Source organism: Amborella trichopoda, chromosome 13 (genome assembly GCF_054954075.1).
Source record: "Amborella trichopoda isolate Santa Cruz 75 chromosome 13, AtrichopodaSantaCruz75HAP2 v2.0, whole genome shotgun sequence".
In the NCBI taxonomy this organism is placed as follows: domain Eukaryota; kingdom Viridiplantae; phylum Streptophyta; class Magnoliopsida; order Amborellales; family Amborellaceae; genus Amborella; species Amborella trichopoda.
Window position 1 is genome coordinate 6,127,846 of NC_142348.1, and position 17,460 is coordinate 6,145,305.

The window sequence follows — 17,460 nt, forward strand, 5'->3', positions numbered from 1 at the left end:
GTTAAAATATTGGTTTCTTGATATTGATTAATGCGATATGCGGTATGTGCAATATTCGAGGTCAAACAAATGCCTCTACCATAGTTTTTAAAGAAGTAGTTCCATTATATTACTGCGAAACCGTTTGAATAAATCACAACCAATAGGAATTCAAACTTTTATAGGTTTTCAGAACCATTAAGTTGACTATAATTCTCAATGAATATGGGATGAAATTTTCAGGATATTCATCTGTTAAGAAATGAATGGCATATATTACGGACTTCAAGATCCATCCTAGTAGGAAAAGTCTATTATAATCCTCGTGACGAAATCCTTTGTCCAATAGATAGTTGGATGGTGATGGAGAGGGTAGCTGCCATTAATGTACTATTAGGATCAAAGGTGATGGGGCTCATGCAATTAGCACTTGTGATTTATGGAAATCATCATGTGAAAGAAATTCAACATTCTAGATCCAAAATGAATATGTTTTGGATTAACATAGGATCTCCCCTCTATATAGGCATCTTCTAAGTCTTTCTAGTACATGTGCACTGTTGTTGGTATATTTGTTTTTTGAAGTGCTTTTCTTTTTTAGAAGTGCTTTTCTTTTTCTCAAAATAAAATGTGTACTAAGGTAACTTGACAAAAGTTGTTTTTCAAGAGAGAAGCTGGGTTTTAGCCCCACAATAACCATTTGAAATGAGAGAGTTAAGTTTATGTAGAGAAATTCGCTTCCTCATTGTGTTCATGAAACATGAAACAGATGAGAGGTGACAGGTGAAGAGTACACAACAGATGTGATGCATGCGTGCATGTATAAGGTTGCTTGATGGTCACTTTGCACTTTGAACTTAACTCCATCACTATAAAATGGACGTCATGTAACCGCGTTTGATGCGCATTTTGTACTTCCCAATTTGTTCACATCACCTGAAATTAATGACTGTTTGGTGACTCACTTTTTTTGAATTGATATAATTAACAGAGACAAATTATATCTCTTCAAAAGATTCAAGGGTAACAAACTTTTTATTCATGTGAAATGTTGATTTATGATTCAATCAGACTCTTGAGTTCGCTTTTCCATTCTGTAGGAATAAGCAACTTGTGGGGCTTCCTGGATCATGCTAATCATGTATCGTGAACGAGTAAGATTTTGTTCGTTCCTCTGTTTCTTTGTATCCCAAGGATAAATTTGATACCATTAATGCATGTCAAATTGAAATATTATAGCAGTGTCTTATTATGTGTAAGAGTCGAAAACAAATAAGTATTGTTTTCTTTTATGCTGTCATAATTGTCTTGTCGGTGTTTCGACAGAATAGTCACTCTACAGTTTCACCGTTCACATCAATACTTAGCAATGACATGGTTTGTACTAATCGTGTAGAAATCGTGATTTGGGAAAAATCTGTTGTGTGTATTTTTCCATTCAATGGAAGAATAATATATACAGTTTACAAAGTAAATCCCTTAAAATCAGGGAGGAGATTAAAGAGCATATAAATAATATATCAATACCCAAAAGAATGGGTCAACTGTGAAATAGCTATGTTTATCCCATAATAATAGGTCAACCGTGAAAACGGCCGTATCCCATAATAAGCCCCCTCAAGTTGGAGCATGGAGATCTGTAATGCCCAACTTGGATGATAAATGATGGAATTGGTCTCGACCAGGTGGTTTGGAGAAAATATCGACTATCTGATCATGAGAAGGAATATATGGAATATATGATGTTTCAAGAATGCCTGAATGAATTCTCTCGCGAGCAAGATGACAATTGAGTTCAATATGCTTGGTGTGTTCATGGAAGATAAGGTTCGCGGCAATGTGGAGTGCAGCTTGCTTGTCATAGTATAATCGCATTGTTTGTGGATGAGAAATACCCAGGTCTTTCAAGAGCGCTTTGAGCCATATTAACTCACAAGTGGCCGAAGCCATGGAGCGATATTTGGCTTCCGCTGATGATTGAGAAATGGTGAGCTACTTCTTGGACTTCCATGATAAAGGAGAAGAACCCAACATTGTGAAGTAGCCTATAACAGATGCCGGGTTAATGGACAAGAGGCCCAATCAGAATCCGAGTAGGCAGTAAGATGAAGTGTGCTTGTACTGGAGAGTAAAAGTCCTTTACCCGAAGATGATTTGAGGTAGTGAAGAATACGAATGCCAGCTGCATGATGTGGCTCTCACGAGTTTTGCATAAATTGACTGAGAGTGTTGATAGCATAAGATATATTTGGTTTGGAAAATGTCAAATAGAGAAGTCTGCCAACTAACCGCCTATAGGTAGAATGGTCAGATAGAGAAGTCTGCCAACTAACCGCCTATAGGTAGAAGGGTCAGGTAGCAAGGCCCCATCATCAGCATTCAAGCGAAGATTTTTTTCCATTGGAAAGTGAGCAGATTTAGTACCAAGAAGACCAGCCTCACTAAGGATATCAAGAGTGTATTTGCGCTATGTAAGAAAAATCCCTTGTGGAGAGTGAGCCACTTCAATACTAAGAAACTATTTGAGGGGACCCAAATCCATAGTGTGAAAGCGATTGCTAAGAAACTATTTGAGAGAATCAATATAAGCATCATTATTGCCAGAAATGATTATGTCATCAACGTAAACTAAGACAACAACCAAATCTCGTCCACATTGCCGTGTAAAAAGGGAATAGTCGGCAGCTGACAAATGATAACCTGTGGCTTTGAGTGTAGATGACAAAGTGTGAAACCAATTACTAAAAGCTTGTTTTAAGCCATAAAGTGATTTATGGAGGCGACAAGTAAGATTCTCCCCCTTACGACCATAACCGGGTGGTAGTTTCATATAAATTTCTTCATGGAGATCACCATGAAGAAATGCATTGTTCATATTAAGTTGATGAAGTGACCAGCCACGAATGGAAGCAACAGCCAAAAGACATCTGACAGTGACAAGTTTAGCAACAGGAACAAAGGCATCAGTATAATCAAAGCCCTCCATCTAAGTATAGCCCTTTGCAACAAGGCAATCTTTATAAGGCCCAATAGAACCATCAGCTCGGTATTTAATTTTTTAAACCCATTTACAGCCTATGGGGTGTTTGTCAATAGGTAGGGAGTGAATGGACCAAGTGTCGTTAAGTTCCAATGCATCTATTTTGACTCTCATAGCGTCCCACCAATGGGAATGTTTAACCGCCTCAGTGTAAGTGGTAGGTTCAGCATGAGAGGAGATGGCCGAGAGAAAATAAAATGATTAGGAGAAAAACGGTCATAGGAAATAAAATTGGACATGGAGTAGGGTGTACCTGAAGAAGATTGATTGGAGATTGTTGGATGAACTTCATTAGAGCTTTTGAGTCAGAGTAGAACAAACATAGGCATTGAGATGAGCCGGCCGGGAACGAGGACGATCAGAGCGATGAACAGGAGTAGGTGAAGAAGGCAGAGAGGTTGAGGATGGAATGGATGGTGATGGATTGGTGGATGATAGGGGTGACATGGTGGATGGTAGTGGGGACGTGGTGGAGGGTGGTGGTGACGTGATGGCTGGTGGTGGTGGCATGGTGGTAGTTGATGATGTGGTAGTTCATGAATAACAACATGAGGTTGAGTTGATGATGTGGTAGTTGATGATGTGGTAGTTGATAATAACAACATGGATTGGTGGATGATAGGGGTGACATGGTGGATGATAGTGGGGACGTGGTGGAGGATGGTGGTGACGTGATGGCTGGTGGTGGTGGCGTGGTGGTAGTTGATGATGTGGTAGTATCAGGTATAGGGAGAGGAATAACAACATGAAGTTGAGTAGGATGAGTGGAGGTAGGGGTAATAAATTGAAATGGAAAAGTGGTTTCATGAAAGGTGACATTACGACTGGTGAATATGGAGTGGGTTTCAAGAGATCAAACACACAATAGCCACATTGATTATAGGGATACCAAATGAAAATGAGCGGCGAGCCCGAGGAGCAAATTTGTCTCGGTTAGGCTCATGGTTATGGACAAAACATAAACAACCAAATGTGTGCAGGTGTGAAGGTGTAACATGGAAAAGCATCTCATGGGGAGTTTTGCAATCGAAGACAAATGAGATTGAAAATGGAGAGCACGAGAAACCTCTAGGATATGACAGTGCTTTCGTTCAGCAATCCCATTTTGTTGGGGTGTGCCAATACAAGTCCTCTAATGAAAAATGCCATGCTCATGAAAGTATTGTTGCATTTTGTGGGAGAGAAACTCAGATCTATTGTCAGTTCGAACTTGGCGAACTTGACAATTGAATTGGGTTTGAATGAGTGCACAAAAATTGGTTAAAAAATGGTAAGTATTCAATTTATATTTCATGATAAAAACCCATGTGCAGCATGTGTGATCATCAACAATGGTGAGAAAGAAATGAGCTCCAGTGTGAGATGGTGTAGAGTAACCACCCCAAATGTCAACATATAAAAGAGCAAATGGAGAAGAAGCTCTAGTACTTAATTAAAAAGGAGTTCTAGTTTGTTTAGCAAGAGGGCAAACAATACAATGAAAATCCTTACATGACAATTGTTCCATAATAACAAAAGATACACTTGATAATCTACTGTTAGAAGGATTTCTCTTATGCCATAGCTCAAAACGAGATGCCCGAACAACAGGAAACATAGCTCAAAACGAGATGCCCAAACAACAGGAAAAGTAGGTGGTTTATTTGAAGGAGAAAGGGAAAAATGATAAAGTCCATCATGTAGTTCACCCATTCCAATCACCCTCTTCGTGAGAAGGTCCTGAAAAATGCAAAAAATAGGAAAGAAAGTGACAGAACAATTCAACTGTTTAGTAAGTTTGCTAACAGACAAGAGATTAAATGAAACAGATGGAACAAAAAGAAAGTCATTGAGATGAATTTCAAATGACAAATGTGTAGAACCATGCTGTAAAGTTGGCATAGTGTCACCATTTAGCAATTGAACAGGTTTAGCATTAAGTGTATGAATAATGTCATGCAAAATGTGAGAGAAATGAGTCATGTAGTCTGAAGCACCACTGTCAATGATCCAAGATGTAGTAGGGAAAGGGGAAATGACATTTGAAGAAATGTTATCTGCTAGATTTGCAGAGGAACCATTACCATCAACATTGAGGAATGATATTGGGCAGTGCTGGGAGGAGGCAAGGCAGGAACCGGGTCTTGTGGAATGTTACTTACAGCATAAGCATGGGAAGGATGAATAACATTGGTGTGGACGGCAGTAGTAGTAGTGGAGTTGGTGGCGGTGTAGGCCCTGGAATCGTACCTATCATTGGATTGAAGCTTGGCTTTGGGATGATTCGATGGGTAGCCGTGAATCTCCCAGCAAGTTGATCTCTAATGGCCATGGAAGTTGCAGTGATCGCAGAATGGATGCCCCTTGGGGCGGCTGTTCGGTTTGGGCATGGTGGAGGGTGACTTTAACCGAGAAAAGCCAGGTTTGCTGACTGCCATAGCAGCCACATCAACCACATTTGGGGTTTGTTGCAGCAAATGTTTTTGTTGTTCTTCTTGAAGGACCATGTTGTAGGCTTTATTGAAGTTGGGCAAAGGGTCCATAGTTAGAATTTGGGTTCTAATCCAAGAGAAAGACTCATTCAAGCCCATAAAAAACGGGTAGACCTGCTCTTGATGTTGGCAAGTCATGAATACTTTGGACGAACCACAAGTGCATTCTGGAAGTTTTGAATAAGAGAGGAGTTCGTCCGAAAACATTTTGAGTTTGGTATAATATTCAACAACAGAGAGTTGCTCTTGTTGGAGAGTGACAAGAGATTTTTTTAAGAAAACAATACGAGGAGGATTACCACGCGAGAACTGTTCTTCAAGATCGGTCTAGACGGCTTGAGCAATGGCTGTGTAGGCAACACTATCGGCCAATATTTGAGAGAGACATTGAGAAGCCAAGATTGCACCATGAAGTTGTAACGTTGTCCAGCATTGACATCTGAATTAGGAGAGGTTGGTTTGGGGAGAGAGATATCACGTATTTGTTCTTCGCCCATAAAGCCATAAACATGGCTCTGTGCCATGTGTTGTAGTTCTCCCCAGTGATACGATGAGAGACCAGGGACATACCTGGATGATCCAAATAATTAAGATAATATGGAGAGGAGTAAGCGCCGTACAGATTTTGAATTTCTAACGGTTGGGGTTTCAGTGTGAGGGATGGAGTTCGTTGAAGGCATGATGACAAAAAAGAGATGTTGCGGGGAAGAAGCCGAACAGAGAAAAGTAAATACGAGGCTATAACAGAAGCAAGGTGAGAACAAGGGTGGGCACAGAACTATAAACAAGGTGCACGGTGATAGAGGTCATGCAATATGCAATAAACGAGGATAGAGAAAAAATAACAGAAGCAAAGCGAGAAATTTAATAGAAGAGAAGAAGCTTGTAATAGAGAAGGTAAAACTAGGAAGAAGACAAAATGAGATATTTAGTGAGAGAAGGTACCAGACTCAATACTAGAAAGAGAAGAAATCTACTTACAATTTGTGCTTTTTTTTAAATTTTTTTTTTATATATATTCGAGAGAATGAAAAGCCCTATAGAGAGGAATAGATCGAAGAGTAGATGAGTCTGAGTCACGACTAGACAGAAGGTCAGATTAGAGGCTCTGATACCATGTAGAAATCGTGATTTGAGAAAAATTTATTGTGTATTTTTCCATTCAATAGAAAAATAATATATACAGTTTACAAAATAAGTCTAAGTCCCTTAAAATCAGAGAGGAGCGTAAAGAGGAGCAAATAATACATCAATACCCAAAAGAATGGGTCAACCGTGAAACGATTGTGTTTATCCCATAATAATTAATAGATCAACCGTGAAACAGCTGTATTTATCCCATAACAAATCATTTGCAAGTTATTTTCCTGCACCATTTCACCCATCCAATTCAAGCACAGAGGTCCCCTTCCAAGTGAAGAAGGGGAGATCGGCTTCCAATTTACTTATTACATTTTGATATTACCCATGACAAACAAACTTTTCGTTACTTTTAACTATTGATTAAGATAAATAAATATTGGATCGGATCCAAAGTATATGCGCAGTTTCAACTTAGATTTCAAGAAGATGCGAAACGGAAAAGGCTAAATTTAAGAAGGCTGGTAAAAAAGGCTTAAAAATTGTAAAAGAAAATTAAGAATTGGCAAAAAAGAAAATAAATTTATAAAAAGCATTAAAATACTATAAACTATGGAGAATATTGTATAAAAAATGGAATAAGGAAAATTTTGGTTGATATCTTGAAGCAATTAAAAAAGGGAAAACTGGGAAAATAAAGGCTATAATATAAAAATTCACAAATCATGATAAAATACATACAAATTATATAGAAATACATACAACATTGATTGGTGATTTAGTAATATGAATTTTTACAAATAACAGAATTTCTATTACCCCATGTCTGTAACTAAAAAGCTCACCTCCGTACCTTGCTGAGGCCGAGTTACTAGAGGATCTAGCCGAGCTTTGAACACTAAAGGAAAGAGACCGATAAAAAATAGAAACATATTTTTGATAATACAAAAATTGTATTTATTTAGAATAGAATGGCACAGGTGGTGGGTGCCATAACGTGAATCACTTGAATTCCATTCTTACCAAAGGGAAAGAGACTCCTTCTTAATCTATCCAACAAAAAAATTACATTTATTTAGCAAAAATGGAATTGAGCATATGTGGAATTGTGATAAACAATCCCAAAAATCTACCACATATGCTCAATTGCTAAATAAATGAAAATTCTAGTCTTCACAAACTCCTTAAAATTCTATGATCTTCCCAAAAATCTCGAATTTTAGGAAAAATAGCACATTGGGTCACCCACTTTTCATATTGCCACCCATGGACTATGTACAAGACCCAAAACGCAGTGGGTGTTTAATGAAAAAATTGACTGTCCAATGGGCTCCCACTTGAAAGCTTCTGAACTATTCACTGAGCACAAAAATTCTCAGCACAAATCAAAATCCCTAAAACAACCCTTGTCCAGAGAAAAATGTCTTACAAATCAAATTTTACAAATTCTCTTTATAGAGAAATCTTGAACACATTCAAATTTTATAAAATTATGGCAAGTTTCCAATACCTTGTTTATGTTTACCAAGAACCAATTATATGGGATGTTATGATATAGTTTGATAGTGGTACTCCAAGAGATCATCTACCACCCATTTTTGTGTGTGAGAGAATCTCGACTAGCCTTGGATTAATTAACGAACGTGCTGTTACACCAAACATATTTTAATTCAATTTACCTAGGCTAGAATAAACATTGGTAGCAGTAAGACTAGCTCCGTTGATTACTGATACTAATCCTGATTTTGTTACAGGGTTTCGTCTAGAGTTTTTTCTGAACACCATTGCTTTTAATGCCCTAATTACCATTCAAATGTTGCCTATCTCCCCTCTTAATATTTCTAGTTCCCAATGTCCCAAAGTTTCAATTTTGTCGATCAATTAAACAGTATTTCCCTTTTTTAATGGCCACTTCTCTCTCTCTCTCTCTCTCCCCCACCCCCCAGCCCCCAAGGTGGTAACTAACTCATATTTTCGGTTCACCACATGCAAAATAGGTAACAAAAAGGAATATAAAGCAAAGAATCTAAAATAGGAAGATCGAATTGCTTGAGGCATTCACGAGGAAAGGAGCGCGAAGCAAAGAATCTAAAAGACGGAGATCGAATTGATTGAAACATGAAGATTTTCCGTCTTTAATGGAAAAAGGTTCTAAACTATGAGAATTGGGGCACCATACTAAAACAAACACGTTAATCAGATGTCACTGAAACTTCAGTAGGAATAGTAACCATTATTGCCCATATATCGATCGTATCCTCCCCACCGACCAGCACACAGAAAAACTGATCTTGTGGCTTCTAGTCTACACTGTCCATTTAAATGAGTGGTTCAAGAACAGTAGGAAGTACCTAAAATTTATGACTTGTAATCTACACTTTCCATTTAACTGAAGGGTTCAAGAAGGATGAGGAAGCAAATTCTGGAGTCTCTATCCAGGTACCAAAGGTTTTTCAATATGAAAAACTCCCTTTGTCCACACAGCAGAAAAAAAGGCTTCATCTATCTCTTGTTCTACCTCAGCTTTGTTTGCAAGAGAGAGTTCCTAATAGCTTTTATATATCTTGAAAAAGTACATTCTTTAAGTTTTCTTTTCATAACTTATAAGAGTACATTCTGTATGTTTTCTTTCCAGTAAATACTTGAGTAATTCATTCTGGAAATGGAAATTGATCAGTGTATGAACATGAAAGAATTTGAGCAGAGAAATATTGTAGACATTTAATGTTCATTCAACATACAGGGATTTCGTCATAAAATCATTTTGCCTTCTTTAGATCATTCCCTTGTTACTTTTTCTTATCTATATATGGATGGTAAATGGTTACTATGAAAATCATCTGCATGATCATTTTTATCTGCTTAGATTGAATCCACTTTATGGGATTGCGATTGCTGTTGCCCAAAAGGGACATGCCATAATATGCTTCATTGTAAACTATGTTACAAAGATATGGATACGTGTGTTGGTGCCTAACACGAATATGAGTGTAAATGAGAGCAACCCGAATATTGGCATTTCACACACATCTTGTACATCAAGACCAACGAGGAAGTGGCGTTTAAGTGACATTAAAGTACATTTACATTGAAATTTCAACAAAAAAAATTTATAACAAGTATCTAAGTTTCTAAAGTTTAAGACATGAGTGTGATATCCTAAGTAACATCAACATATGCCAAAACTATTGACAGGTGTATCACTTAAAATAGGTAGTAAGCATATTGAAAACTCCTAACAAGTATATTAAAATATCCTAAACATATCTTTTCTTTCGTGCACCGACCCCAAAAACATGTCCATTTGTAGGTCTCTGAGGTGGAGATGAACCTACTTACTACTGATTGCTTTTGGTTTGATAGTAATATTCCATGCAGGTACATACACTTTTAACATCTAGCATTTATAAGTCATCCGAATGATTGTGTGAAAGCTAGTACAATTGTTAGCATGTATGCATTAATAGTAGTCATTAGTTGGGGAGAAACCTAAGGGCCTAGAGAAACATTATACTGAATGTGTGAAAGCTGCTCTAAAAAGAGAGAATAAAAAGAAATGGAGGTACAATGAGAGTGTTGTGAGAATTAATAAAGATGAACTAGCAATCAAAACTTATGAAATTGTATTAATAAAGATGAACTAGCAAGCAACACTTATGAAATTGTAAACTTCATACTGTACTTAATAGAACAAGTCACAACATGAAATAATGGCCAATAAGACCATACTATTGACTGAAAAATGAAGTCTTAGTTTCTTCTTGAGTATTAATACTGAACAACAGAAATTAAATCATGAAAACTGATAGTTTTTCTCCTTTGAAGTATGTTTCTTCATGTTCACAGACAACAATGTATGAGACCCCATGGAGATCCACATCGGTAGCAAAATTCATACTTGCATCTGCAAAAATGAAAAAGAGAGGGAATTAGGATAAATCTTTTACTATCTGTAAATGTAAAAGGAAATGTATTCCGTACAGGTATTGTGCATAAACGATCTAGGGACACATGCAATCAACAGGTTAGAGCAGTAAGTTGAACAGGCCGCTATTTGCGAAATATAAATTTCAAAACAAAACATTGAAAACTAAAATCTTCGAGCGCAATTAAAAGCATCAACATTAGGAGGACAATTATCATAAAAAGATTGGAAGGAAAACAGTGGAAGGTAGAAATAACAAAGAGAATAAGCGAATGTCCAGTTCACTGCATCAAAGGAAACTCCTATATCATGTATTTTTTCTTTAAGTGAATGACAAGAGATAACCCTATCAAATAGACCCATTTAATCTTTGTCATAGAAAATTAAGTCACTAACCCAAATATAAGTTTCAAAACACAACAAAACACCACAATATAAAGAAAGACAAGCAAAATTCTCATGGCCTATTAAAAATACTATTGTTTTGTTTTTGGGCATGTTTTTTAAGCATGTAATTGTGGGGCATTACAGCTAACTGGCCAGTAGAATAGTAACAGTAACATAATAGTAACTGCCATTACAACAAAAATAACAAGAAATTATTTGGGATTCATTTGAGATTCTCATCATCACCATCCAATTACTATTTCCCAATGAAGAATATTATAGATCTTTCATTGTAACTATTAAACATCAATGACATCCATGACAAGGATTAGACAATGGGGCCGGAATTGTAGTTGCATCGTATCTGAGGTTATAGGACCTTGTCTTACGGATCATTTCCCATTATGCTTAAAAAGAAATAAGCAATAATGGCAACTTTCAAAATAACATTGATATGACATACATAATATATCTGTCAGCAAAGTTCCATATAACTCATAATACATGACCTAGAGGGCTAGGATTCATTTCGAAAAGTAATGAAAATCAAGGACACTATGACTTATCATGCAAACTTCGAGTTTTTATCTAGCAGGCGTTACACATTTTCCTAACAAGGGTCATTATCATTACCTCTCACTTTCCGTAGACCATGGATTTGGATATGTTAGTTCTCAGCCAGTGCAATGCACATGCAAGAGCGGAGAGCTTAAGGTCTAGATTTTGGAAAAGAATAGAATTCAGTATGCATTGGCTGAAATAAATTTGAAAAGAGATCTTAAAAAAGATAAAAATTTAGTAGCTTAATCATGGGAGATATAAACCCAAATTTAGGAATACAATAGGAGAAGAATTACATGTTGCTTTTCCTTGTTGTTGAGGTATCCTCTTTTTTGGATTATGAGTCCTTTAGTGAAGACAAATCAAAGTCCCTGATTGTCTAGATTAGCCCAACTAACCGTAGTGGAAGTTCTACATACATATTTGAGATCTAGAATGCATTATAGACTATAATCAAGCAAAGATTAAAATATTCTAGTGAAGCATAAGCACCATCTAAGCTTGAAACAGTCACTAATAAAAAAGATAAAGATAAATTTCAAACTTTCTTATAGAAACAAGTCCATGAAAATGTAAAGTATACCTGCAAGTCATATGATCACAACCTGCCTTCCTTTCCACATAATACTTACAGAGAGGGCACCTTTTCCAGTTTTTCTCCTCTGCCAGCTCAGAAAACAAAATGTCATGCTCCTTATTACCTCTCACCTCCTCGAACTCTTCACAGTTCATTTCTGAATGCCATGGTACATTACATTGAGCACAAAAAAGCCTCCTACAATAAGGGCATTCACTCTCCCTTATGTTGCCATCATTGACCGCATCAAACTCCAAAAGCCCAGAACAATCCCTAAAGGGGCAATAGTACTTGTTGATGACCAATATAGAATCCTCAGATAGTACATCGCACCATCGCTGAAAAACACTCTCTGGAACATAGGGCTTGCAACTTCCTATCTCTAAAACTTGGTTACAAGAAGGATTGGGGCACGAAATTATGGTGAAATTCTCTTGTAATTTTGAAGCTATGTGTTTTGCAATACACTCATTGCAATAGCTGTGAAAGCATGTTGGGTTTGAGAAAATCTCTTCATGGGATTTATGATCCATGCATATCTCACAGAAATAACCCGATGATGATGGAACAGTTTTTCTCTTCCTGTTGGGGACTTTGTCTTTAAGTATAGAGTAAGGACCGTTTTCTTCAGTGAGATCAATGATGAGGACTTCATCAGAAGAGAATGCGGGCCTTTTTCCAAGGAACGAGACATTACTTTCACCAGAATTTGAATGAGAAAGAGAGGCTTCTTCAGTGGGCAAGGTGCGGCTTTCACCCGAGAGAGAGTCATGTAGCCCAACAAGGGTTTGGCTTGTATCACTAAGCAAGTTGGGATATGTATCAGAGAGAGAGTAGGAACTATCATAGTGAGAAAGAAAGTCGAGAATTTTTTCAAGGGGGGTTTCTCTTGTACAACTAAGCATGACGCGGCTTTCAGTAGAAAGAAAATCGGGAATAGAGGCTTGCGAGAAGCTGGGATGTATAGGATGGGAGATTTGGTTTGTATCGCTAGCAAAGTTTGGCTTTTCATCAGAGAGAAGGTTAGTACCAGTCAGTTCAGGAGAGCAAACATTCGGAATAGTCTGTTGGGAGAGAGAGTTTGGATTTGGAAAGCTAGGAATTTCGGCTGGGTAACTTTGGCTTGTGCCATAGGGATAGTTAGTGGCTTCATCACTCTGTAATTTAAGGATTACATCCAACAAAGTCATTGGCCTTGTAACATCGAATGGAGTGGCGGGGCAGATATCACAAAGGATGTTAGGATTTGTAACAGCTGATGAGCTTGAACTGGAGCATGAGCTAAAGAACATGCTAGGGCTTGGACCAGAAAGGAAGCCAGGACTTGTAGCAGAAATTGGGCTCTTATCACGGGATGAGGCCAGGCTTGAACCAAAAAGGAAGCTAGGAGTTGTAGTAGAAATTGGGCTCTTATTACGTGATGAGGCCAGGCTTGAACCAGAAGGGAAGTCAAGACTTGCACCAGAAATTGGGCTCTTGTCACTCGATGAGGCCAGGCTTGAAGCAAAAGGAAAGTCAGGACTCGTAGCAGAAATTTGGCACTTCGTACATGATGAGTCCATGCCTGAACCACAAAGAGAAGTAGGACTTGCAGTAGAATTCGGGGTATTATGACACAACGACTCCAAGCTTTTCCCAAAGAGGAAGTTACAGCTTTTAGTATAGATGGATATTGATGGTCTCCCGTTGAGTGAGGTGAGGCTTTGATCAGTAAGGAGGTTTGGAGCAGTAATAGAGGAAGAGGTTGAGCTGGCACTATAGCTTAAGGTGGGGCTTGAAATAGAAGTGATTGGGTTTGCAGCATTCAGCAAAGAGGGGCTTTTAGTTGAGAACAAATTCAGGCAGGTCACAGAGGAAGAGCGTGAGCTTGGACTTAGAAAGCTGGGACTAGCTGTAGAGGAAGAGATTGAGCTGGTGCTGTTGAGCAAAGTGGGGTTTGAACTATAAAGAGAGGTGGAGCTCGTAGCAGTACTACAAGTAAGGCAAGGACTTGTAGTAGAGGAGGAGACTGAGCTGGTACCATGGAGCAAAGTGGGACTCTTCATAGAGAACATATTAGGGTTTGTCATGCAAGAAGGAATTTTCCTTGCACTATTTGTAGTACCAGAAATAAGGAAAGGACTTGTAACATAGGAAGAGATTGAGCTGGTACCATGGAGCAAAGAAGGGCTTCCATTAGAGAACATATTAGGGTTTGTCACAGAAGAAGAACTTGAACTTGCATTATGGAGTGAGACGGGGCGGCTTGCATGCGAGAGATTTTTCGGAATTCTAGTAGAGGCAAAAATTTGGCTTGGAGCATTGAGCAATCCCGATCTAGAATTTTCCTTAGAGAACGAATTAGGAGTAGGCCCCGAGGAAGAAAATGAGCCTGTTCCATTGATCTCTGTGGGAACATCATTAGAGAGGAGACTAGGAATTGTAGAAGAGATTGGACTTGTATCATTGTGCATGTATGTGCTTTTACCAGAAACCATATTTGGACTCATCATAGACCAAAATTGTGGATGCAGCTTAGATAAAAAATAGATTGTCTATGCAAATGAGATTAGGGTTTTCCTATAAAAGAAACATTGTGCATGCAAAAGAGATTAAGGTTTTCCTCGTTGTGCATGCAAATGAGATTGGGATTTGTTATAGACGAAGACAGATTGCGCATGCAAATGAGATTAGGATCTATTACAGAAGAAGAGAGTGCATTCAAATGAGATCAAGAGAATATGCATGCAATAGGCCTTGCTAGAAAGGGAACTAAGATTTATAAAAAGAGGAGAGAGATTGAAAAAAAAAAAAAGTCAGGACTTATACCAGAGACAGGTAAGAGCTTGTACCTTAAACAGAGGCGAGGCCTTTAAGTTGGGGTTTTTAGAGGGGGAAATGGAGTCTACATAGAATAGAGTATAGCTCTTACCTGGAGGTGGGCAATGGCATTTCTCTGCAGAAAGAAAGAGGTGAGAGAGAGACAAGGTTGATCTCTAGATAGAGAAGCGGCTATGAAAATGAGGAGGACCTCTTCTCTTTCTCCATGGGAGTTTTTGACCTAGAAACAGAAGAGATTATGTCTGGGTACTCTGCACTAGACTTAATGGTTGGAAAGATATTTCTAGAGACTGACAGTGAGACTGCCACTTATATCGAAAGGAGAGAGAGTGTCTGGTACTTTTAGACAGAGAATGAGATGTACTTTTACAGAAAAAAAGAGAGGTAATTTCAGAGAGAGAAGATCATTTTAGGGTTGCGTTCCGAAAGATTCAAAAGTTAACGGCGGTAATTAACGAGGGACATGACTTTTAACATTGAGACAACGACTTTAAATTAGTTCGTTTTCATTTTCAGTTATGTAAAGTGCCCCATAAATTAGGAGACATTCACATACGACAACATTATTAAAATAAAACTGGTATTTTTTCTATTTTTTTTTGGGGTGAGTCCGTGGGGAGGTTTTTTCTTCTTTTTTTTTTTTTGGCTGTGGGGGGAGGCCTCTATCTTTGGTAGGAATTGAGCCTAGATCGTAGGCTTGGGATGGTCCCTACTGCCTCCCATAAGGTTGCGATCAGACTTTTTTTTAAATATAAGCAATTTCTATTGGGCAAGCTTTCTATATTTCCTCTACAATATAAAACTTATATACATTCTGAATGGAGGGCTAAGATTGCTCTAATCACAATGTCACGTCTCTACACTATTTTATTTTTAATGTTTTTTTATAAACTATTTTGATCCAAATTTTGGACATCCAATCCTCTATTAAACTCGCACTAGTGAAAAATATAAAACAAATATTTCCAATAAAATAAAATGACCAAAATACCCCTAAAAGATTCAAGGGGTATTTTGATCATTATATTTTATCAAAAAATTATTTTTAATATTTTTTATAGGTGCGCCCCAAGGAGAAGATGTCAAATACCAAATTTCATATTCATACCATTTTTATAAAAAAAAAACTAAAAATAAAATACTTTGAGATGTCAAATTTTAGATCAAACGGTGAGTGGCTCTCTTGATCAAAATTGGACGGTTGGATGGTAGGGGAATCATAGATCTTCTATGTTGTAGAGGAAGTATAGAATTATACATAAGAGTAATTTACAACAAAAGTCAATTTTGAGCAAAAATTACGCAGAAGGTCGGTCAACTTACATTTTTTAATTTTTTATTTTTAAAATTGCCTCGAGGTCTGCTTTTTATTTATTTATTTGGCTTTGTTTGTTAGTAGGGCAGTGCCCTAGAGTGAGGAGCAGTGCCTAGTCTAGAAGACATTCCGACATTAGCATCCTCAGACCTCCTTAGTTCTTAACAAACAAATGAGCTAATGCAGTCCAAGGATACAACCCTCTGCCATGAAGAGCACCAGAGAAGGTGGTCCGAAAATGGGCAGCTCAAACCGTTGACTGGATATTGCCCCAAACATTAGGGCACGACCCTACTATCGAAAAAAACTCAAAAAAATAAAATAAAATGTGGCTCGAGGATGCCCTCCTCGGACCAAAGGGCAAATTTGAAAAAAGGTAAAAGTTCATGTTAACTAACCTTCTACGTAATTTTAACTCAAAACTGACTCATTTTGTATTTTAGTGTTGTTTTTAATGTCCTTACATAATTCACTATATAAACAATTAGAAAATTAATTAAAAATTAAAAATAAATAAATAAAATAAAATATTAAGTAAACCGATTGAAAAGTTGGTTAAATTTATTCTATTTTTTGGAAATTATTATAAAAAACCACTCGTGCAAACCATTAAATATTTGATTTTAATATTTAGTAAATTATCACGATTCTAATGCAAAAATTCATCTATCATAGGCCATCACTATTCATAAGTTGTTATTGTTCATCCACACAAGCAGGGTCCATTTTAGTTCTTCTGCTATTAGAAAAAGTGGCCCATCCGATGGCAGCAGCAGACATCTTGAGCAAAATAGTTTAGGAACTGGAAAAGCAAATCAAATTCATGATACTATTAAATAAGACCAAATTTGAAAAATAACACACTTTAACAATGCCTTAAGGGGGTGTTGCTACAGAATTTAGAGACAGAATTACTCAAATAATTAAGAAAAACATGCATCTACATCTAAGTGTAAAATCAGAACAAGCAATTTAAGAACTATTATCTACATAAAGGACATAACAAAACAGACAATTTGTGAAATCTTTCATACCCACTATTGAGAATCATCATCATCAAAGCTGTTTTCTAATTAATTGGGGTCGGCACTATTAAAAACCAAAACAAGCTATTTTTAAGAACTAATAGGTATATAAACACTATCAACGCACAGCAAGTGCAAATCTCACTGTATTGACCCAAAAAGAGTGTGAACGAAACAAAACCATTACTGTTGCTCGGAATCTGTAAGTTATTCTGGATAAATCAAAGCAGAATCCTTCACAAATGGAAAAGAAACTCAAAGATACAAGTGAATAGCAAAA

At 37.3% G+C, this 17,460-nt stretch overlaps 1 protein-coding gene and 1 long non-coding RNA gene across 2 annotated transcripts; both read right to left on the reverse strand.

Moving 5' to 3' along the window:
* Positions 1 to 4,429: 4,429 nt before the first annotated feature.
* On the reverse strand, positions 4,430 to 5,524 carry LOC148778967 (uncharacterized). The gene is made up of 2 exons (XR_016048147.1): positions 5,083 to 5,524; positions 4,430 to 4,738 (listed from the first exon to the last, which is right to left on the reverse strand). It is a non-coding gene; the product is annotated as an uncharacterized LOC148778967 (long non-coding RNA).
* Positions 5,525 to 10,170: 4,646 nt separating this feature from the next.
* On the reverse strand, positions 10,171 to 15,283 carry LOC18423996 (uncharacterized). Its single transcript, XM_020676498.2, has 2 exons — positions 12,027 to 15,283; positions 10,171 to 10,474 (listed from the first exon to the last, which is right to left on the reverse strand). The coding sequence occupies exons 1-2, from the start codon at positions 14,510 to 14,512 to the stop codon at positions 10,411 to 10,413; spliced, it is 2,550 nt and encodes an 849-aa protein (XP_020532157.2). The 5' UTR covers positions 14,513 to 15,283; the 3' UTR covers positions 10,171 to 10,410.
* Between the last annotated feature and the right edge of the window lie 2,177 nt (positions 15,284 to 17,460).

Excerpts from the sequence above, each read along its gene's own strand:
- LOC18423996 (XM_020676498.2), bottom strand. The coding sequence starts at position 14,512 with ATGATGAGTCCAAATATGGTTTCTGGTAAAAGCACATACATGCACAAT. Across the intron at positions 10,475-12,026 it reads TGTGATCATATGACTTGCAG|ATGCAAGTATGAATTTTGCT; the intron begins GTATACTTTACA and ends TCATTTTTGCAG.